Raw genomic sequence first — 23,499 nt, forward strand, 5'->3', positions numbered from 1 at the left:
AAAATGTTCTGTTAAATGTTCTGTTAAATGTTCTGTTAAATGTTCTGTAAAATGTTCTGTTAAATGTTCTGAAAAATGTTCTGTTAAATGTTCTAAAAAATGTTCTGGAACATGTTCTGTAAAGAAGAAAAATGTTCTCCTTACACCGCCTCAGCTTCTATTTATCAGTCAAAAACTGAGTTCAAATTACTTAAACTGCTAAAACTTTAGTTATTTAGAACGAAAATAAGTAAAAATATTTTTTTAATATTTGAAACAGCTTCCATGCAAAGATATCAACAATTACCAGATATCAACAATTGACATGCCACTTTATAAATGTGGAGATACTAGAAATTATGTATACCCCTTTTATAGTTAGACAAAGAAGAGTTACAACTGTAACCAGGTTCAAAAAGCAAAGTTTAAACCGTAATAAAGGAATTGAGTTTTTCCCACAAATTCTATTTTTCTTATCCCAATAGCTCTACAACCTGATGGTGTAAACCTTTGATTTTTCAAACTTTGATTATTTGATCTAAAAGAATTCACAGTTGAAATATCTAAGGTCTACGACATTGGGTTTCAAAGATCATAAATCTGAATTTGTGGCAAAAACTCAATTCCTTTGACTAGAACAGAGTTTAAACTACTCAGTACTCAAGCTTGATCAAAATAAAGAGTTAAAAATCAGTTATATTGTTTTATCCACATGATTAAACTAATTTAGATACTCTACTCAGTTATATTGTTTTATCCACATGATTAAACTAATTTAGATACTCTACTCAGTTATATTGTTTTACCCACATGATTAAACTAATTTAGATACTCTACTCAGGACACGGAAGGGTTACGTCTCGGGATTCGAAGGTTAACAATATTTATCAGTACGCTTTTTCTTGTCATTATGTTCTCTAAAATAATTCTAGTTTGAAGATAATGATAAATGATGATGAAGATGTATCTTTGAATTCTTGTATTACCGTATCCACGTAAAAATATGTTCCTGTATCCCTGAAATCTGCATCCTTGAATCATTGTATGCCTGTATCACACTTTACTGTGTCCTTTTGTCACTGTATCTCTTTTTCCTTGTATCTCTTTATCCCTAGCTGAATTCCGGTGTATCCATGTATTCCTGTTTCTCTTTATGTATTTATATATGTATCCTTGTATTTATGTATCTCTGTATCCCTGTATCTATTTATCTCTGCAAACATGTATCTCTGTATCCCTGTATCCATGTAACCCTAAATCTATTAATTTCTGTATCCTTGTATCCCTGTAATCCGAATCCCTGTATCCATGTATCTATGTATCCCTGTACCACTGTATCTCTGTGTCCCAACCGCTCTGTATCCCCGTATCCATATTTCCATGCATCCCTCCATCTATCTATTTCTGTATTAGGTCTGTGAAGGCGATAAATAATGCTATAGGGAAACAAATGTCTAACTATTATACAGGTAAATACAAAAATAGAATGTGTTTAAACCTTTCATATGAATTAAAGATATTAGAATACTCTAGATAGGACAGTAGATCAATATTACACAATACAACGATATTAAAAAACTCTAAAGGGGACAGTGGATCAATATTACACAATACAACGATATTAAAAAACTCTACATAGGACAGTGGATCAATATTACACAAACCAAAGATATTAGAATATACTAGATGGGACAGTAGATCAATATTACATAAACCAAAGATATTAGAATATACTAGATGGGACAGTAGATCAATATTACACAAACCAAAGATATTAAGTTTTCAAAAGAAAATTTATTGTCCAGGCAAAGCTGGATTCCCAAGCTAGTATACAAATAAACTGTTTAAGTATAGGTTTAAAATCAGTTCTGGTAGATTTGGAGAAGAATGTTCTAGAAACATCATTATCTCAACTTAGGAAAAAAAACAAATCGTTTTCAATTTGTTTCAAAATATCATTTTAGTAATTTAAAGTAATTGCGTCTTTGCCACATATTTTGATTTCTAATCCTTTTGCCTTTGAAACCCAATGTCGAAGAGCTTAGATTTTTTAAACTATGAAATTCTGTTGGATCAAATAATCTAAGTTTGAAAACTAGAAGGTTTACGCCATTAGGTTGCAAAGATATGGGGCTAGAAAATTAAAGTTTAAACTTTATCTAAACATAGTAGTATTATTCTAATCCATACAATTAATACAATTAAATTAATGTAAACAGTATTAATGTAAATATTTATAAAAAGTTGTTAATTTTGAAAAATTAGTAAGTTCAGATTAGTTCTAAACCTTCCATTTGGCTCCGGGACTAATTCAGAATTTTCAGAAGCTTTTAAACTTTGTTTAATTTTGATGAAATATCACATAACACGCGAATACAACCTTAAAGGGACTGTCAACGTAAATCTAAGTAACCTGTCTTTTACAGTTATCTTTTAACCCTACATTCTGCAGAATAAAAATGTAAAATCTGAAAATTTGAATTTTTAATTTGTAGATTTCCTTTAATTGTGACTCGCGGATTACTGCACCTGAGGCGTAGTTTATGTTGGCAATGTGTGACAATCATGGTTATAGGATGAAGTATCTAATTTGTATGTTTAGCAACACAGATATATCCAATATTTGTTATTTTAACCCCAAACTGATATGTTGTTTGTTTACTAACCTGCAGTACGGTAGTGATACAACCACAGGAATCCAATAAACAACCAGGATCAAGGTTAGTCATATATCCCAGAGATCCAGGCTGATAGGAAAAGCTGCATTAATTTTCAAATGACCTTTGATTTACTAACATAATTATTTTTTTAGCCCTAGACTTATACATTGTAAAACTTTAAAGCACTTGTATTTAGATTTAATTTTTAAAAAAGTAATTGACTATATTTTTTATCGTTTTTTAAGCAAGAGCTTGCAACCTTTCAATCGCTGTAACATAAATCCGTAAATGTGTTAAATGTTATAAATCCTTATCCCCTGAAAATCCTGATTCATTTAAAATATATTAAACCGACTTTTAGGCAGCTGGGGCAGTTTGTACTGTTATACTGCTATAGACGGAAAAACGAGAAAGTACAACCAATAAGTGAAATATAATGTGTTATATCTTTGCAACCTGATGTTGTATTTTTGAAAAAATTCTCAAAGTTTGAAATATTGAAGAAATACACCCAGCTGTGTAGTAATTTTACACTGTCTCCGTGCATTCATCAGGATTTGTTTTTTCAAGTGGAAAAAAGTTGTGTAATATGTATAAGCATTCCAAGATGTAAAAAAGTTAAACCCCGATTTAACTGAATTAAATCTTTCAATTCTGGTCAATTGAAGGGAGTGTTCGCGAAAAATGAAAGGGGGTATAGGCTTAAGACGATAAATAATCGCTTCTGATCGCTAATAATCTTACTTCTATCTGTTTCGTCTATATGGAGAAAACTGTTAAAAAATAGTTTATATTTCATAATATTTCTTATTTTCTGTTTTTTTAAATTAATGTTTCACTTACAACTTGTTTTCACGACTGGCGCATTCCCTGAAAATATGAAAATTGTCGTCTTCATTATCAAAATCCTCGAAACAGGAATAATGTCTTTAAAAGTCACTCTCAGGTCATAGAAAGTAAAAAATGTTATGAAATATTAACTATATACGAATGCGTCGATGACTTTAAGTTGTAATATCTGAATGCTTTGTTTGGAATTAAATTGATTTTGTTACGATCCGAGTCGTATGTTGCACCTTTCTGAATTTGTAACAATGGTTTTTAGCAATTTTCTCAGTATAGACGCAACAGACAGAAGAAAGATTAGTAGCGATCAAAAGCGAATATTTATCGCTTCATTTTTCGCTAACACTCCCTTTAAATACGTATAACCACAACCTAAAATTTACAAAAAAAAGAAGAATATTAGGTAAACTCTGAACATCAAATTCCTAATGTGCAAAAATAATGTGGAGTTCTACACATTTCATTTTGTTTAGAAAGGCATTTCTTGGTCAACTGTATGCAGAAGTAGAATATCTTTCAAACCTTCAACTTGGAGCAAAAGGTGCAGGTCTTTCCAAGAAGAAAGGGAGCAGTTCTGGAGACAACAAGCCCCTGTTTATAAATAAATAATAAAAAAATTTTAAGAAATAACATGGTTTTACAAATTTGATTCAGAGTACAGTACATGTGTACATGTAATAAATATATTTTGTTTGAATAAATTGCTTAAAAGATACTTAATTCAGTTTCTCTTGAATATTAATCTTTTGTTAAAAAAAAATGTTGATGAAAACTAGAATGTACTAAATAAAGAGAATGTTATTATATATCCATTATTATTAGGTAAATTTTATTTGTATAATCAAGATAATAATATATTATATATCTTTATATTTATTTATTTCAATAAATTATAGAACTAAGAATAATTAATCGTTAAATGCTCAATTATGTTTTAACATTTCAGTATTCATTTAAAGAATTATGTTTAATGTTGGAAATTATTTTTAATAAAGATTATTTGAAAACATGAATCATCAAAAAATTACTTTTTTGTTTATTTCAGTTTGAATCATGAAAAAAGATTCATTAAGATTTATCAGTTGATCCTTGTAATTATCTAATATAATATTTGATTCCCTTAAAAAATTTATTTTATTACAGTTGTATCTAAATAAATTTTTTTTTTTAATCCAATAGATATTTTTAAAAACACTTTTATGTACATTTGAGATCGAAAAAAGTAAATCATTTTTCATTTTTCATTTTTACAATTTGTATTGGTATGACTTTTTTGAATTCTCTTTAAAAACACATATTTCAAGTGTTTTAGATATAATGATTTTTATTACAAACATTTTTGTTGACTTTAATGAGTAAATTTGAATATATTCCTAATTCCACGATTGCCTCAATTACGGAAGTTATCCTCATCAGAAAATGTTTATTTACATATTTGTCGTCTTCTGTTAAACCGATCTGTAGGAAACCTCTCCAACTTCTCGTGATTATCCAGAACCAGATATTTCCAGATTCTAGGACCCGATCCAAATCTTGCCTCACTCATCATCTAGTGTCTAGTGGCGTAGGACTCCACCATATCACATTAACTGTGGTTGTAAATGTAAATTTAACAGATATATATAAAGATAAATAAAACTTGAGATTAACAAAAAAAAAGATATTTGAAACTCTTTATATTTGTAGAAAAAAATGTATTAATCCATTCATAAATAAACATTTTGACCAATAATTTCTAGAGGCCAGTCTCGAGTTAAGGTTCAAGAAACTTTGAGTATAATTGCAAATGGATTTTTTTGGACATTTGTTGTTTTTCCCTTGTTTGGTGTTCATTGAAAAGTATAAGATACCAAGGTCATACTACTCCAGTGCTGGCAACTAAATAAACTAACACTCGAGCCCTTCAGTGCAAGATCAGAGAGAATTAGATTTGCTGGATAAGAATTAGATATAAAGAATTTTACTCATTTATTCCAATTAAAAGTTTGTAGCAATACAGCTTTATAGAATGACGTTATATTTTATTATCTCCAGGGTGTCCCAATAAATAATATGTATGCCACAATCACATTCTTTTAATTGAAGGATCGATAAAAATAATCAAGAACTCGACGACCTCGAAATTGTAATTCTCGATTAGATTGTGTTTTTTTTGGGATACCCCATAGGAATACACATTACTTTAGAAGGACTGAGGAAAGTTCTTTAATGTACAAGTTCTTGAAAATTAATAGAAAAAACCATTATTATATTAAAGACCAAAAATGTTCTTTGTTAGTTTTCAATGCAAATTAATTCGAAATAAAAAAGTAAAAAAACTTTAAAAAACCTATGTATGTTAATTTGTTAATTAGCTTTATCTAAAAGAGTTCTTTATTAATATAATTATTTTTTGTATTCTCGAGTGGAAATTAACATCAGTAAAAAAATTAGATTCAAGCTTTGAACTTCTGAAAACTTTAAAATGTGCTCCTCCTCAAGAAAGGCTTCCAATTTTTCCGGCAAAGAAATTTTTAAAGAACTTTAAACAATAGTTTGTTGAAAATTTGGATTAAATAATATCTTAATTAAATAAATAACAAACATATCAAAAAATACTCTGACGGAGATAAACAAAATGTGGCAAATTCGTGGCAGAGAACATCTATAAATGTGGCAAAAAGGGAAAACCTGGAACGTCCGTGTTAAAGCCTCAGTCAGTCGCATATATAACTTTCAACCCTAACTCAGATATGAACCTTACAGAGCAAAACGTCGAGAAACTGGAAGGTTTGGGAGCAGAACGGATGGAGCTAAGAGAAGAAGAAAAGCGGTGTTCAGAATCCTACCTGGAACAGAAATCTGAATACTCCGACTCCTCCTCGTCTCCGACCTATATAAACTCTGTAGATTCTCCCAACTCTATCCCCCTCTCGGAGCCAAGACTAGACGCAATGGAGGCGTATTACGCCAGCTCTTCTCTGCAGTACAGAGAAGAACCTCCTATGTACAGTCCGTACCAACAACCTACCATGGAACAACAATATAATCAATTAGTTTACCAAACAAATTATCCACAGTATATTCAAGGTAAAATTTAAAACAAGTCAATAGATATTCTTTTAGTAAAATTCATTCCAATTTATCAACAAAAAACTTTTACATTCGTGCTTTAATCTTCATATGTTATAACTTAAGAGTTATGAAAGTAAATTGCAAATAATCCGTTGTTAAATGTCGTCTTCGAAATTTCCAATTTCTTTACCGTAAATGCTGTAACTATTGAAAGGGGTCGTTTAATTTAGGGTAATTGTTAAAAAATTGGGTTTTAAGCATATTTTAAAAGGGGAAAAAATATTTCTAGTATAGTGTATAGTGTACACATCTTCGAATACATTTCAACTTTATGTGTTCTATTTTGAATTTGTTAAATGTTACAGGATTGCCTACCTACCCTCAGTACTATACACCCAACCCTACCCAGCCCACCTACCAGCCTAGCTACCACACTAGTCAACAACAACAACAATATCTAAACCAGTTTTGTCAATACTGCTTTGGTAAGTTATTTTCATTGTTATTTTTGTAAAACAAAAATGTTTCTAATTTTTAATACATAAAAATAACAATTTTACCGCGGACATTTACCTTGCTTGAAAAGTATAAAATCTAAAACAAAGTAACATAATTTTTTGAGGAACAATAAAAAGAAAGGTAAACAGGTTGCAACTCAAAGCCTGATTCAATATTTATTATTCTGATTCTTCATCTATATATCTATATACAGGGTGTCCCACGAAACATAACAGTTGGTGAACAGTTTTGAATGTCTTCTTTCATATACTATATTAGATATTAAAGACTTATTGCGGTTTATTTAGTTTGAATAAAAACTTTACTCATATATATTTTAAATATATTTTACTTAGAAATCAATTTTTCTATAATATAGATGCCATAAAATATGTATTATTATTCTCTTTGGTAACAAACAACTTGACATATTGTGGAAGAAGACATTTTAAACTATTCACCAACTGTCAAGTTTGGTTTGGAGGGACATCCTGTATCTATATATCTATATATCTATACTATGACCTGATATATGATCTTGTTTCAGGATATCCAACCCTGGAGAATTGTCCTCTATGCTTAAACTAGCGTGAAAAATTCTCATCAAACCAACCCCAAATATACCTTCAGAGTTAGTCTGATACGCCTTTCAGTTTCATCATCTCTAATACACAAACAAAATTAATAATTTTATCATAAAGTTTCTTGTTAAAGGGATTTTAAGTGACCTAATTCCTTTAAGATTTACAAAATTATCCTTAAAACCTTTACCTGGCCAATAATGTGGAAGATCGTTGTCTGTCTAGCATTAATTACATTGTGTCTGCAAGTCGTTTTTTAACAGACAGAAACCAAAATTGAAAATGATCAAATTTCAAAAAGATTGTCATGTAAAGTTCATTCATTATTGATCAGACATAGCTTTTATAACTGAATGATCACTTGAAATTACGTTTTCAGTCTCTTTAAACATTTCTTGCATAAAAGCAGGTTAATAAACCCTTCTGAAATTACCTTAACATTTATTTTTAAAATTTCAAATGAAAATCCATTTTTAAGTTTAATTCATAATATATTTTGTGACTTTACCACCACTTATGCAATGTTTTTTTTTTCTCTGTCGTTACTTTACCATTAAAAATTATTTTAAGTGATTTCTGTCGAAATTTTCAAATAAACTTATTTTTACATTTTTGTAAATATATGTTTCATAAAGCAACCTCTTGGTTGTTTGAATGATTTGCCTATTTAACTAGATTTAATTTGCAAAAATCTTATTTTGTGCCTTATCAAAAAACTTACAATTGCAAATTTGCTGATTAACATTTCACCTTTTTTATTTAAATCATTTTTTGTGAAAACCCTTCGTCAGTATTTTGTGGAATACTGCATTTCTTTTTTTTAATAATGTGATATTATTACCTTCTTAATAAAAATAGAAAACTTAAGGAAAATTGTCTAAATTCAGAGAGATTTTAAGGGAAGTTCTTAAAATTAATAAAAATCTAAATCTATAATCAAAATGAAACCAAAATTGTCTAAATCTGAACAAGATTGTTCTCATCTTCAGTAATTTGTATGTAAAAAGGAAGACTGTATTTTTAAAATGTCAGTTAACAGAGTTAACATGGATATGTTGTGATTATCTTAGAACTAAGTTTCGTGAGACATCATGTAGCTTAGTGAATAGTGTAGCATATGCAGTATACTCATAACTTGCATTTTATCTGATCAACTAATCTGAAAAATTAGTACAAATCCTAATAAAAATATTAACTGAAGTAAAAACAAATTGAGGAGTGGACACCGGTATCTCTCAAAGAGCGGACTCTACCTATAAAGTTTTAACCATGTTAACACAAAGTTAAACATAAAAAGCAATGTTAAAACATTAAAAATTATAATTAAATATATTAATACGCATTTAGTTCTTAAATGTCGTCTTCCTTGAAATCATCAAATAATTGATATTCACTCGAGACAAAGATAATGTTAAATGTGTTTTTCAAATCAAAATGCATAACAAATATCGGAAAATGTAACATTGCCTTTTCTGCCTAATATTGTGCTGAAATCATCGAGGTTGAAATGTTTAAAACTATAGGGGGAGTCCGCTCCATCCATGACACCGGACAGTGGACACCAAGGTGTAAAGGTTAGATACCCTGGATGCGCTCCAATGTAGGTAAATGTCGTCTTTATTGCAATGGAGACTAAATTCTCATATGATACTTTACTATATATAACAATCATCACATTAAAAAAATTGTGCTAACAAATTTGAAGCTAAAATATGCAATTTTTATTCAAGTTTTTAATTTTGGAGTTCGTTTATATTTAGTGAGCCGCAGCATTTATTATTCTTTAAAATAAGCAGTGTCGTCATATGAGGATTAGAGGGGTCATTGCTATAAAGGTCGCCTTTACCTTCATTGGAGCGCATCCAGAGTATTTAACCTTATTTAACAACCTGAACACCCACATTCTACAATATACACTGTACACGGTATACATCCTGTACAGGATTCTCCCAAAGGATGCGACTGGAATAACGACTTGAAGTTCTTAATTGCTATGACAATTCCAAAATTTAGTTGTCTATGCCTTGGATATAATAGTCTTTAATTGGCTTATTCAATGATTAATTAGCCAAGAAAAAAACAAGGTTACAGTTCATCATAATTATAAGGAAAAGACCGTATAAATTCCGTACATTCGTCTCATCTTTTGTTGGTAACTCTGTTCGAGAAAATAAATTTCAAAACGATTTCTTTAACAGAAACCGAACTTACATATTTTTATCTTCCGTATCGGTGGGGGTGGCATACCACCTGTTATGGCCGGATCTCCCCCCCCCCCCCCCCATGGAACGAACGGAATTTACTGTTAACGATGCCATTGCTACAAAAAAATAACGAACGATCAAAAATGAACGAATCTGCATACCCTGCCCTTTACCATTTTTAACAATTAACATCGTTAACGATACTTACCGTTTACCATGAACTACAGTAAACCGTTTCCTATCATTATTTCAAAGAATTCAGAATAGAAATGAATGGTTTGTAAAAGAACGAACGACCCCGCTGTCGGCTCTCATTAACGAACGATTCTAAAAGAAAAGACCGTACATACTCATAGCCATATCCAGTAAAGCTCCATATTTAGTTTATATCAAGGAGTATGATATAGAAGGGAGATACAACTGACGCGGCCCGCCCTACCATAAGATTATGCATGCTTTGCAGGCGGTACTCCATTATAATATAAGAAATATTCAGAATAGGTTATTGTACACGCGGTAATTGTACATTAGACAAATAATTCTTATACAAATGAAGTACCGTCCGCAAAGCATGTATATTGTATAATCATATGGTAATGATTCTTTTTCTTACTCCTAGGTTGATATCCCTGTATGAATCACTATGTTAATTTGTTAAATGTTTTTGTTAACAATCATCTCATCTAGGCGATCAGATTCTTAAAATACATTGTAGATATTTCATAAAAAATCGTATTGAAGGCAAAAAATGCAAAAAATGCTTCAATAACACCTTTTTAACTTATTCTCCTAGGAAGGATATTTTTCTTTTAAGAAGAAATTAGACATCTCTTAGGGCACAGAATTTCGCTGGCAAGGAAATAATCACTTCCAACAACATCGTATTATCTAAAAGTAAATATATTACATTTGAACACATGGTCTGAGATTTATTTAAGTTTACATAATTACAATGCCAAAATATAAGGGTATTTTTTCCACGGGAACAGAATAGTGAACAGTACACTACTTGGTTGAGAGTTGAGAACACAGTACATCATATTTTGGGCTGAGTACGGCACTGAGCAATTACATTCATATAAAAAGTGTACTTTTTGAACTTGAGAAAGCATCGAAATTTTAACGATTTTTCTTTGCTTGACTTAATCCAGTTAGTTGAGGTATTTTCTGCAGCTCTTTTCTCCACACAGACATCTGGAAAAATAACAATGGTAAATTAAATGCTTTGATTCATCAGAAATGAATGTTAACTAACTCTAAAAATTAATTACTTAAAAAAAATTTGACTTGCAACTGTTACAGAAACATTGAAGAAAAAATAAAATTGACAGAATTATACACTCATTAAGCTCGATCATCGACAATTTTGGTCAGATAAAGGTTTAAAGGGTAAATAGTGTTTCTCTTGGAATGGAGGACCACTTGAAATTATAATTTTGAATAAAATAAAGTGAATTACATGATTCCTATTAAAAGATAATTTTAATATAATTTCAAAAACTGCTACATTTCCAGATACACATGCTCTGATTAACAACGGACCCCAAGTTTAAACCTTTGTCTGAGTAAAATTTATGGAGATGTTTTAATCTTTTTGAGGATTCTCGATAAAAGTAGGAAATCGAAAGAATTTTTTGAAGATAAAAAATCGACTTTATATTCCCGATTTTCAAACATTCTTTATATTACAATACAGTGAGAACCAGTGGGAAAAGAGGACGATATTAAAACTTAAAGCAATAATTAAATGTATTTGATGTTAAAGCAAATAGTATTACTAGTAACTTATTAAAGCACTTGAAATGGGTCTGCAATCTGCTTATATTGTACAATTGCTGTTTCTTTTGTTCATTGGACTATCTAAAGATATAATTCTAGTCTAAAAGTCGTCTTCCTGATCCAGAGTTTACTGGTTATCAAGGTTGAAACATGAGAAAATAGTTCCGGTCAGTGATTTATGAATATTCTATTTACCTAATTTTTTCATCTTCAATAGGGAACTTGTAATCGTAAGTAATCTCCTCTCCTATGGCTATCGGTTGTTTGCTATAAATAACAATTTTGCTCTCTCCGTCAATCTTGATCACCTTGGCGTAGCAGTTCGGCTAAAATACACAGAATAAATAAACATTTAAAAAAAGGTTTTTTAAAGGGGGAGATTCAACCGTTAAAGACTGAAAAAGGGGGGGGGGAAGGAAAAATAAGTTTTTTATCTTTAAATAGGCTCAGTCCCCAAAGACACTCTTACACCTCAACAACTAACAAAAATTTGAATAAAAATATTAAAAACCTCATAACTGTGGTTAATGAACCGGGCTAACTCTAAAAATGACAATCCAAACCTCACAGCTTTGGTTTATGAACCGGACTATCGATAATAAATGACGAATGACGATCCCAATCTTGAACCGGGCTAAAAAAGAAAATCCCTACTGAAATGAAACCGGGCTAATATAAATAATGATTCCTACCTGTGAGTTAAGGAAATTAAATAAAATGATGATTTCTACCTCCCGCATCTGGTTTTATGAACCGGGCTAACATAAAGTTGAGATCCTTATGATCCTTACCTCGCAGCTGTGGTTAATGAACCGGGCCAGATTCCCTGCTTTGGTCGCATCCACCACATAGTCCAGATCAATACGGAATAAGTAGGACGAACCAATCCCCTAAACGTAAATTTTATAATATTAGATGAAGAACCCGTGGATTTAATGCATGTTTCACTGTGATTCAATTCAACGTCATATTTAAAACTTCAAACATCCAAAAATAAGCAAAACATGCGTAGGGAGCTAACAATTAAGAACATTTTTTGTTTTACGAATAATCTTTGTACAAAGTAATCCTTTAACTCTTCTACTGTCAAATTTTTAAGTGACAAAAATTCAAAGAGTAACACAAGTCAAATGAGTATATACTATACAGTTCTAAAAGTAAAATTGTCCTAATCACTCTACCTGTTTCTCATATCTCTTCTCCCTGATATCTGAGAGTAGAGGGCGGACTACTTCACCAACATATTCTATCACCATCTCGTCAGCTCCAATATTCTCCATTGCAAACAGACCCCAGTCATGGATAGCAGATTTACCTTCACAAATATTTATCATAAAAATAAAATCAATATTTTTTTGGCTGACAATAATTCAATTGTGAATAATTTAGTTCGAATCAAATCTTGAATTAAAAAAAAAACTCACACGACTTATTCAGGATTTTATTTTAACTTGAAGGCACTTGAAGATGAAGTGACTTTCCATTTAAAACGGAGTGGCATTTCCGATTTAGAATTGGTGCCATTTAAACCTTTATCTGAGCAACAATTAGATGAATGGCGTCCCTTTTCTATTTAAAAACGTGTTGAATTCTGACGAGTTACTTCATTGTTTCAGTAAAATTAATCCGCAAATCACTTAAACAGAGAAATCACAATTTAAAATAGTATACTTTGTAGAATAAGGATTGGACGTTTTGAAAATCTTCACAGATAAAGTCAAATAGGTCAAATAAAACCACATTTGGTAAATTTTAACAAAAAATATACTTAAAGTTTAACTCCAGACGTCCCCTGAATCCATGTTAAATCCTTAACTTACCGAATTTCATGGCTTTCCTCCTGAACTTGAGTTGATTGAACTTGAGAAGATCAGATTCTAAGAACTCGTCTCCAAGAGCGGTCAACATACGACGTTGTTGGGACCTCGCCTCACGGGATAAACTGATCGCTTTCTGCAATATAAAAATTTAAAAATATTTAAAAAAAAATAAATAAAAAAACTGTGGAACAGGATGAACAATGTAGTTGAAGGATCTCTAATAGATAAAAAAAGCCCATGTAAGTTTTTTTGAGATTCTGAGAGAGCTTATCAAGACGAACATTTTGCAATATGTCAGCACTTATTCATATGGCGACTTTTTCTGCAATTCACAGGCACGGTAATGTTTTATTGACATTTTTCAGCGCTTTAAATAGAAACATACTTTAAAAATTTTGAAAAATAAATTTAAAAAATAATTAAGTCTATTTGATGACAACGCAAGTAGTTTTACTTGTGACTTGGTAAATCACTTATTTCTATGTTCATTGCACTGTATAAACTTCAATCTAACAGTCGTCTTCCCATTCCAGACTTTTCTAGTTCCCATTGTACAAGATCGAAATTTTGAGAAGGAGAAGAGGGTATGCCATACATAAGTGATAAAAAATAAAAAAATAAATTACGGTAGACCTGTGGTTTTTGACTATTCCCGTGGCCGATTTTCGCCGTGTTGAAAGCGTCCACACCCGGCCGATGGAAATGATATTTTGTTCTAAATTTTTCTCTGGGATCCATCTTGTAGTACCCTTCAGTCCTAAATAAATAATCGTTCAAAGCTTTGTTCCTTTTAATAAAATTAGAAAAGAATATTTGATATGATCTTGTGCGATTTAATAAAAACCGAAAAAATTTTAAAATCTTTTACACAAAGGCCTCAATTGGATAGTAGTTTTGTAAAACAAAATTATAAGGGGGAAAACGATTTTTTTCGCCCTTTTACCATATTTTTGAAAGCTTTTTACCCAAAAGTCTGATTCAAAGACAAGCTATGTGTTTTAAATAGATACCTGTTAGTCAAGAATCTCATTACTAACCTATTTTCCCATATTTTATCATATTTTTCCACTTTGTCAGTAGTTTTCACATTTTCTTGATTCATGGATTCAGTTTCATCAAAAAATAAAGAACTTTCGAACATTGCCTTATTTGAATCATTAAGCAGTCGCTCAATCAATCACATAATCAATCAATCAATCAAGATATCAATGTGAAAAATATTCAGTGGAAAAATATGATAAAATATGGGAAAAGTGATCTGAAAAACCTTAAACTTTGTTCAGATGTTCGTAATAAGATTCCTAGCTTGTCTTTCAATCAAACTTTTTTGGTAAAAAAGTCTTAAACACATAGAAGGGTGAAAAAAGAGTGAAAAAATATTTTCCCCCTTTTTATTTTGTTTTTCAAAAATTCTATCCAATTGAGGCCTGTGTGTAAAAGATTTTTTAATTTTCAATGAAAAATGAATTCATAAATCCAAAAAATGTGAAAAATATTATCAAAGTGGGTAAATATGATAAAATATGGGGAAAATTTATCTGAAAAACCTTAAACTTCGTTCAGATGTTAGTAATGAGATTCTTGACTAACAGGTATCTGTTTAAAACAACTAGCTTGTCTTTCAATCAGACTTTTTTGGTAAAAAAGTTTTAAAAACATGGTAAAATGGGGAAAAGTGTGGGAAAAAATTTGTTCCCACCTTTTTTTAAATTTTATTCAAATGATGCCCATTACCGGTACCCATATGCAAAATTTCTTTCAGATTCCTTAAAAAAATGAAGACAGGATTCCCAAATGTATTCAAATTGGTCAAACTCACCCTCTCCTTTATATATAAAATAGTAATCTCTGTTTGTTTGTTTACATGCTCGATCATAACTCATAAACCCCTGACCGATTTGTCTCAAATTTTGATTGGGAAACTCGGGAATGTTCTTATCTTGATTTAAAGGTTCTAAGTTGAGTGGGTTTTCTCTCATAGAGAAAGTTTAGTTCTCAGACAAAGTTGGGGTTCAAACTTCCAAGCTAGTTTGATATAAATCATAAGTAAGAGGAGAAAGATAAGTAAGAGGAGGGGAAAGTAAGATAAGTAAGAGGAGAGGGGGGGTGTTAAGAATAATCGGAAACCAAGATCACAAACTCTGAAGATTGATCGATCTCTCACCTAGCACTCCCTGTTGTGTGAGGTTTAGAGAAATCCTCTATCCTTCTTTTCTTCTTTGGAGGATCAGGGATTAAGGTGATGGGATGATCCACCCAATGAGTGTCATTGATCCAGGTCAGGTTGGGTTGGTTCAGTCCTTCATTCAGCATCTAGAACATTCAGGGATATAAAATGTTCAAGAGTTACCCGAGGAATAAAATATGAAAAGTTGAAGATCAACGGGCCTTTTAAAACTTTTTACAAAAAAAATCATTAATTTTACCATAAAAATTACTTATTTCCCTAAAATTAATAACAAAAAATGTATATGCTATTTTGGATTTTTTATTACCACGACCAGTCTTAAGATGGTCCTGAACCATACCCTTTGTATTAAAAAAAGTTCCTCTCCGAAAAATTCTTAATTAATATTTCTAAAGTTAAGAAACAAGATGATTTTCAGAAGTAAGAGTGCTAGTCCAAAAAAAAGACTTAAGGGGAACGCCCCCCCCCCCCCCGTAATTAGGGTTAAGATAAATAGGTCACGAGAGGGTTGATATCTTTCAGAAGGAAGGAGTGGAGGGGCGGCTCCACAGCACGCTTAATAATAAACTAACAAAAATTAAAAAGATTAATTACCATCTCGTAACTACGCTTGAGATACATAACATCCTCTAGATCTACTCCGTCTGTCAGAAACTTATAAAGAATCTTAAACTTCTCAGCCATATCCTTCGCTTTAAACTTCACAGGTTGGATCGGCAAGCTCTTTTTAATAGCAACAGAACGCTCCTTCGGCGGTTGAACAGGCTTAGGCGGGGCGGCTCTCGGCGGTGTCCTGGGTTTAGTGTAGTCATGGTCGAAACCGCCGCCGCCACCATCCTGTGAGGAAACGGTATCCCGTCGTGGTTTTGAAGGGGCGGGTCGGGCGTAGCAATGATCCATGATGTGAGGAGGAGAGGATTCGATGTGGCGGATTTTAACCGGTGTTGAAGGACCCTGAGTACTAAGAGCGACCAGCGCCTCGGCAGCTGTGACAGCGGAGCTAGTTCCACGACCCGGAGTAGATACTTCATTCAAGATTTCAACCTCACTTCCTGTATCTGTATCACTCTGATCAGGCACTGAAAAACAATATTGTAAAAATATTGAAAAACAATATTACTTATCTCAGGTTTTTTGATTTTGGTTTGTTAATATTACAGGGGTGTGCTGTATATTATTTGTTTCCCCGTAGGATTAAGAAACAGGAAAGAAAACTAGTTATCAAGATCAAACGGCGGAAAAAATTTACATTCAAAACGTTTATTCCTTTTCTTCTCCGCCCCTGCCCCACTAATCAGCTTTAGCTTTATACACATTTTTTGGCGATTCTCGCTTCAAGTATTTCAAAAATATTTAATTTTAAAGGACAAAATGATTTTCTGGAAAATCTTTAAAAATCTATCTAATTAGGAAAAGAAATTATGGAAGAGAAATCAAATCTTAGTTTTAATATTAAGAAGAATTAACAACCCTGTACTTTTCAGAGATTTTCTTTAAAGGCAATAATGAGGCCGAAAGGGCAAATTTAAAGAATTTGAACCGCGGCCTAAATTTGAGACGCGGATCAAATATGGTTGGTTCCACTTTTAAATTGTATTCAATGTTTCAACATTTAAGCCGGCGCTTAATTGACACCGGTTTTAGGCCGGCTCAAAATCATTAAATTCGGACTCTGTAAACGTAATTTCAATTGACCCTTTACTGGTATGTCCGATTCACAACGGTACTCCATTGAGAATCAAGAATTAATTAGATACGCATGATTTTGTTTTTGAACATTTTCGTTTTTATTCGTGATTTCTCCGCAAAATTTAGTTGGACATTTCTTGCTTCCGAAACAATATTATCCGAATTTCAAGTGGAGCATTGTGAATCGGGCATGCCCTGCTTTTGTTTTTGTTAATAAATGGAGGGCCATTTAAAATTACGACGAAGGAGAAAAATATATTTACTATTGTATAAGACAACAAAAAGCAGAACTTACTACTTTCAATTTTATAAGATTATTGAATTTGTTACCGTCTATAACTGTTGGTTTGGGAGCAGCTCTGGTGTCTGGTGTAGGTGGTCTAGAAGGTATAGGACTAGAAGATACAGAACCAGAATCAAGGACAATAGCTTTCTCAGGTTCAGCTTTTAGGGGGGTTGATTCCGGAGTGGTTGGGACGGACGGAGACGGAGATTTACTCCGGGAGGCAGATTTACTTCGAGATTTGACAAGGATTGGCGACTTGGGTCGCTCAGAGGAAACAGAACGCGATCTTGATTTAGACTTGACACTCACAACATCTGAGTCACTGCTAGACTCACTCCCACTCTCACTATCACTACTTGACGAGCTAGAACTATCACTAGCCTCACTAGAATCTTCCTCCGATGACTCTATGTCTGAGCTTTCACTCTCCTCGCTTTCTTTCTTCTTTTCCCGGTCACTTTCACTCTCACTGTATATTGCATTGTATATTGTGGACGAGGAAGACTTTTTCTTAATCTCGGTTTTTTCTTTTTCCTCCTCTTTCTCTTTATGTTTGTCTTTCTTTTTCTTATCACTTTTATCCATAGGTCCTTCAAGTTTGCTTTCTTTCGATTTATCGGATTTCTCCCGTTTCTCGTTTTTCTCAAGTTTATCATGCTTATCAGGTACACCAGATTTCTTCTCAATCCTCTTAGAAAACTTAGGAATAGATCCTCGGAATCCTAGACCCAGGCTCCCGCCGGCACCGAAGGTTGAAGCCCCGGACTCTCGCTGCATCTCAATAAGGTTGCTGAGATCTTCAGGTTTAGGGATCCGAGGTAACGCTTCAACCTTAAATTAAAATGTTATGAATTTCAAAAATAATTATTTTATATTTTAAGAATTAATTGAAGATAGCTTTCCAAAGATTTGGCGGAAAATTAAAAAATTCGTGTGTTTCGATACTTTAAAACCAAAATTCTTTTGTTTTCTATTTAAATTCTTAAATTATTATTTTTTAAAACGATTAAAACATATTTTAAAGTAAAAAAGTCTTAAAAGTTAAAAAAAAAAACCTTCTCTCGATCTGGGAGGAGGGCTGTTGTTCCCGAGGTTCCTGCTTTCTTCTTAAACTCCAACTCCTGTTCACGTTTGTACTTAGTCTCCTGTTCAGTCCACCACTTGTCGAACAGCAAGAAAGCATAGGACTCGCACAGTTTCTTGTTAATGTCCTTGTTTAGGATAGATTTAAGCTCGGACTCGACCACCTTCATTACACTGTCCATGATGGACTTGAGCATGTCCTTCCGTCCCTTCTTCCTAATTCCAGGCACTGCCTCCTGTAGCGAAATATTCAATATCAGAACTGAAATGGGTCTTGGGTTTCAGGTGTGTCTTAAGAAAAATTGTTTTTCCATTAATATTTGGGGGTAAAATGAAATTAATGTCAGGAAATTTTTAAAATGAAGATGAAAGATGAAAATTTGTTTATGTAAATAAAAACTTTTGAAAGTGTAAAATGTTAAAAATATTGAAAGTTTCCTGCTCTGTCTCTTCCATCTGCTCGTCGTATCTCTGATTATTCTCATATCCATACTCATTTCCTCCTCCCCAACCCTACACAATGTATGTTTTATACATTAAAATAATAAGTAAACCTTATAAACATTAAGGTTTAATCTGGACCCGGATAAGTGATATAAAAAATGAATCATGTCCTGGGCGCAGATACAACTCTTCAATATCTGAGATTCTTCAAATCAGAGTTATTTCTTAAATCCTCAGTATATTTCCTTACTTTATTGCTCTTTTCTAGTATTATTTTCTGTCGAACTTCAATTGACTATTTCTTTTCAAATCGTGTTTTCTATTGCTTTCAATTCAACATTTGAGATTTGTGCTAATTTTAATTTAGTATTTTTCCTACATATGTTAATTTTGATTCGTGCAGATTTGATTTTTAACCTATCTTAGTTGTATCAAGTTTAAATTTGAATCTTATTCTTCAAATGCCTGATTAAATTAACCTACAGGCTTAATTGTGGACTGTAGATTTCTACATGAAAAAAACGATTAAAAATGTGCGCGATTTATCGCATTCTGAATAAATTCACGATATCTGCAAATCTTTATCAGATAAAGTTAAGGGGGTGGGGGGGGGGGTGATTTTTGACGTAAATAAACACCCCGGTTTATCGTTTTACATGAAGCTGGTTTATACCTGGGCATATTCCCCCGGGTCCCAGGATTGGTAGGGTTGAGGGAAGTGTCCCTGCCAGTATCCAGGAGCACCAAGAAACCCCTGACCTGCGCCAGGACGGAGGAAATCATGTTGACCCATCTCATGATCAGATATTGGAGACATTCCCTCAATATCCTGGATACCTAGATAAAATCAACAATAATTAGTAAAAAACACAAAGATACAAAGGATGAAACGAGTATGCATTTTCTAAAGCATATCTATTAATTTGGGCAGAAGACTGGTATATGGAGTTTAACGTTAAAAAGTGCAAAGTTATGCATGTCGGTAGGAGCAACCAACATTGTGAATACATTATGGCAGGATCGGTACTACAGAGGGTAAACAAAGAAAGAGACATAGGAGTGGTAGTAAACCCTTAAACCCTCTCTGCAATGTGCAGAGCTTCAAGGAGGGTATCTACAGTTCTAAGACAAATTACCAGGACATTTCTGTACCGGGACAGAACCACCTTTGTGAGGTTGTCCGCTGCCACTTAGAGTTTACGGTCTCGGCCAGGTCACCCTGGACTGGACAGGATCTATTGAAATATTTGAGAAGGTTAAGCGCACGGTGCTCAACATGATCACTGGTTTAAATGACAAGACTTACGAGGAAAAGCTTGATGTATTAGGTTTATTGCCACTAAAGGACAAACGAACCAAACTAGACCTGATCCAAACCTACAAAATTATGAAGGGAATAGACAGAGTAGATCAGTAGGGTTGAAGTTGACGATACTAAGTTAACCAGACATATAGCATATCACGACAATCTGATACCAAAAAGATCACCAACAGATGTCAAGAAAAACTTTTTCTCTAATCGCGTTGTTCCTAAACGGAATAAACTTTCAGTAGAAGTAAAAGAGGCAAGAACTTTAAACACATTTTGGACCCTGCTGGACTCTATTGACATTGGGCAACTGTAAAATGTACTTATAATTGATCTGTGCAAGGAGTATTTGAGTATGGAGAGCACTGAGGAGCCCAACCAGGAAGACTGATCAATACTCCGTGACGATCCTAAAGACATCCTCGCCTATGTTCCTACCGGAGCTCTGAGGATAACTCTTCGAGTAACAAGTAAGTAACAAGAGATTAAAAAAATTACCTTTATTAAATGGTTGAATGTTTGGTAGGCTGAGGTTGACCCTATCTAGGTCCTCCTGTTCCAAGGTTAATGAATGACTAGCCATGTACTGCTCTCTGTACATAAACATATATTACTAGGGTTCTGTATATTAACCACACAAATGTATGTATCCATTTCACCCCCCTAATTTTGCAATTTATCTGAAGGAATCCGAATTTGTAAAATGCAAGCAAAATTTACTGAACTAAAACGTTATATATGCCATTAAAGTTGTTCAAGTGTAAAGAATTGATAACTGCATGACGCATGTCCTAAGCGCACTTTTGAGATTTTTAACACTTTTGAACTGAAAAATGTACGATTATTTTTAAATTGCAGATAAATATTTCTTAAACCTCTAATTTCGTCAGTCAAAACTTTTGATTTCTTAACAAAACTTTTATACATAAAGAAACAGCTAGAAAATAATTTTTTATTCATGGGGGGATGATTTTAGATGCTCTGGTGTAAACATGAAAAATTATACAAACATCATCCTTTTTTTTTAACCCAAAAATCGTTTATTTTCTCCAATTCCGCTTTAAGTCTATATTGTTCTGCAATTACATATATAACTTCTGGGGAAAAAAATAGTTTTAAAAGGGAAATTTAAAATAATTCTTCTTGAAAATATACAGTATACACCTCTTATATTCGAATTGAGATCCTTAAAATGTCTAGAAATGAAGAAAAAGATTGGTAAAATATCATTAGACTAGAAAACCAAAATAAGTAAAATATGTATGTTTGCCTTGTAAGAAATGGCGATGGGGTGCGAGAAAGAGGTCCAGGGCGGGGCGGAGGAAACGATTCCTGCTCCGCCTCTGAGCTCTCACTACCAAGCAGGAAGGCAGGCATATTCGCCGTCTTACCCTTCATCAACATTTGCAGTCTAGTGTCCAGGTCTATAGATCTCTCCTCTTCAAATTTCTGTTCTGCCTCCTCCACTGGAGGCGCAAGCGAGGCGGATATCGGAGGCGGAAGTAAGGGTAAGGCCGAATTGAGAGGAGGTAGTGAGGTTGATTTCTCTGGGTCGGGAAAAAGATCTTGGGAATCGTTAAATCTTGAGTCCGTGTCAGGGAATCGCCTCGACCACTGCGATTCTGAATCTTCGTCGTCCCGCCGCGGTTCGTCGTCCGGATGTTTCTGTCCGCGCCAGCCTCGGTCCTGCCGCCGACCCCTGGCCTGATCTCGTTCAGGACCACGATTTCGTCCACGCCGGTCATGCCAGGAGTTAGAGTTCTCGTAAGAAGTCCTGGAATCCCTGAAAATTAATAAAAATTGAGTTACAATCCAAGATTTTTCTGCAACCCCATCTAGAGACGACCAAACCCCAAAAAGCCAGAGCTTGAGTCTAATTAAATTAGTCATCAATGTAAGAATGAGTAGAAAACTATATTTAAAAAATCAACACTACTCTCTACGTTCAGACTTACATATATCTATCTCTATGTGAATATGATTTTCCGTGTCTGGAATCATCATAAGCCGGATGCTCCCAGGCATCCCTTGCGTCCTCTTCATCCCATCCAGGATGACGGGCATCATCATTATCCCAAGCATTACGTCTCCAACCTTCCTCCTCACGTCCTGCGTCCTCCCTCCAACTCTTTCCACGGCTCCAGTCCTGGTCCCAGGACGCATTCTCCTGCTCCCAGTTAGTTTCCTGAACAGATAGAAAAATGTTAAAATTTTGCGTTGATAAAATTTAAACACAAATAAGGAGACTGAGAAATATCCCAACCATCAAAATCAATTAAAAAAACGCAATAATTTTTTTTTAGATAATTGATAAAAAGAGGGTCATTAGGGTCACTTGGATTACAGAACATCCAAGAATGACCTACCCCCCACACAAAAAATAATAATTTTGAATTACACCAGTCATCAATGGGATGGCTAACGAACTGATAAGAATTCTCTGTTTAAATAAATACTCTGTTTAGATAAAAATAGAGGAAAATATTATAAAAATTTAACCCAAGTGTGGCGGGCGAATAATTTAAGATTTTATATAACCTTTTGTTAACCCTTTTCACTCAAAAACTATATAATATTATAATTTTTTATATAATTTTAGATATTTATTTCAGCGGGAGAGGATACCCTTTTTATTAAAATATACACTCAGGGGAAGATGGAGACTAACCTCAGGTTGTGCTGGAGGATCATCATGTTGCGGTTCAGGTGGTGGAGGGGTTGGTTCCTTGATACGTGTCAACTCATCAAACATCTTAGCACATGCCATCCCTTTAATTGTATTTAAATAATTATTTTATGACAACATTTAAGCACTGTGCTGGAAACTTATAAATCAACAAAAGATTAAACTTTAACGAGTTTGTTCAAAAGTTTCCACAACAATAAAATCGAATGTTCCTCGAGGCTTTCAGCTAAAAGAAAGATAGTGATTTACTTTCGAATTTTATCGATCCTCGATTCAGATTGTTAACCTACGGTCCCGTTTTCATCAAAACCCGAGTTAAGTTCGAATCAAATTAGAAAAACTGAAATTAGAAATTAGAATAAGATAATTCGTGTGTTTCGATACTTTAAAACC

General features: G+C 33.1%; 3 protein-coding genes across 4 annotated transcripts in view; 2 read left to right on the plus strand and 1 right to left on the minus strand.

Annotated features, from left to right (window-relative positions):
• LOC111714718 (tetratricopeptide repeat protein 25) overlaps positions 1-4,200 on the plus strand; it is a 12,254-nt gene extending 8,054 nt beyond the window's left edge. For both annotated transcript variants that reach the window (XM_023489880.1, XM_023489879.1), the window contains exons 7-11: positions 808-852; positions 1,393-1,448; positions 1,834-1,897; positions 2,652-2,699; positions 3,959-4,200. In XM_023489880.1, coding sequence (XP_023345648.1) covers positions 808-852; positions 1,393-1,448; positions 1,834-1,897; positions 2,652-2,699; positions 3,959-4,094 — 349 coding nt within the window. In that variant the 3' untranslated portion in view covers positions 4,095-4,200. The remainder of the gene's footprint in view (positions 1-807; positions 853-1,392; positions 1,449-1,833; positions 1,898-2,651; positions 2,700-3,958) is intronic.
• A 1,971-nt stretch (positions 4,201-6,171) lies between these two features.
• LOC111714722 (uncharacterized) lies at positions 6,172-7,730 on the plus strand. The gene is made up of 3 exons (XM_023489884.1): positions 6,172-6,554; positions 6,905-7,024; positions 7,585-7,730. The coding sequence occupies exons 1-3, from the start codon at positions 6,218-6,220 to the stop codon at positions 7,623-7,625; spliced, it is 498 nt and encodes a 165-aa protein (XP_023345652.1). The 5' UTR covers positions 6,172-6,217; the 3' UTR covers positions 7,626-7,730.
• A 3,000-nt stretch (positions 7,731-10,730) lies between these two features.
• The window catches only part of LOC111714720 (histone-lysine N-methyltransferase SETD1), a 14,596-nt gene continuing 1,827 nt past the window's right edge, over positions 10,731-23,499 (minus strand). Inside the window, exons 3-18 of the mRNA XM_023489882.1 lie at positions 23,089-23,189; positions 22,376-22,605; positions 21,691-22,203; positions 20,919-21,013; positions 19,785-19,948; positions 19,106-19,180; positions 18,640-18,903; positions 17,629-18,415; positions 16,204-16,688; positions 15,586-15,734; positions 14,055-14,178; positions 13,422-13,554; positions 12,783-12,916; positions 12,393-12,491; positions 11,797-11,927; positions 10,731-11,016 (exon numbers count right to left, since the gene is read on the minus strand). Coding sequence (XP_023345650.1) covers positions 10,974-11,016; positions 11,797-11,927; positions 12,393-12,491; positions 12,783-12,916; positions 13,422-13,554; positions 14,055-14,178; positions 15,586-15,734; positions 16,204-16,688; positions 17,629-18,415; positions 18,640-18,903; positions 19,106-19,180; positions 19,785-19,948; positions 20,919-21,013; positions 21,691-22,203; positions 22,376-22,605; positions 23,089-23,189 — 3,527 coding nt within the window. The 3' untranslated portion in view covers positions 10,731-10,973. The remainder of the gene's footprint in view (positions 11,017-11,796; positions 11,928-12,392; positions 12,492-12,782; positions 12,917-13,421; positions 13,555-14,054; positions 14,179-15,585; positions 15,735-16,203; positions 16,689-17,628; positions 18,416-18,639; positions 18,904-19,105; positions 19,181-19,784; positions 19,949-20,918; positions 21,014-21,690; positions 22,204-22,375; positions 22,606-23,088; positions 23,190-23,499) is intronic.

Source organism: Eurytemora carolleeae, unplaced genomic scaffold (genome assembly GCF_000591075.1).
Source record: "Eurytemora carolleeae unplaced genomic scaffold, Eaff_2.0 scaffold1620, whole genome shotgun sequence".
In the NCBI taxonomy this organism is placed as follows: Eukaryota; Metazoa; Arthropoda; class Copepoda; order Calanoida; family Temoridae; genus Eurytemora; species Eurytemora carolleeae.

Coding starts and splice junctions, on each gene's coding strand:
- LOC111714722 (XM_023489884.1), top strand. CDS start 6,218: ATGAACCTTACAGAGCAAAACGTCGAGAAACTGGAAGGTTTGGGAGCA. Junction 6,555..6,904: donor TTATCCACAGTATATTCAAG/GTAAAATTTAAA, acceptor TAAATGTTACAG/GATTGCCTACCTACCCTCAG. Junction 7,025..7,584: donor GTTTTGTCAATACTGCTTTG/GTAAGTTATTTT, acceptor ATCTTGTTTCAG/GATATCCAACCCTGGAGAAT.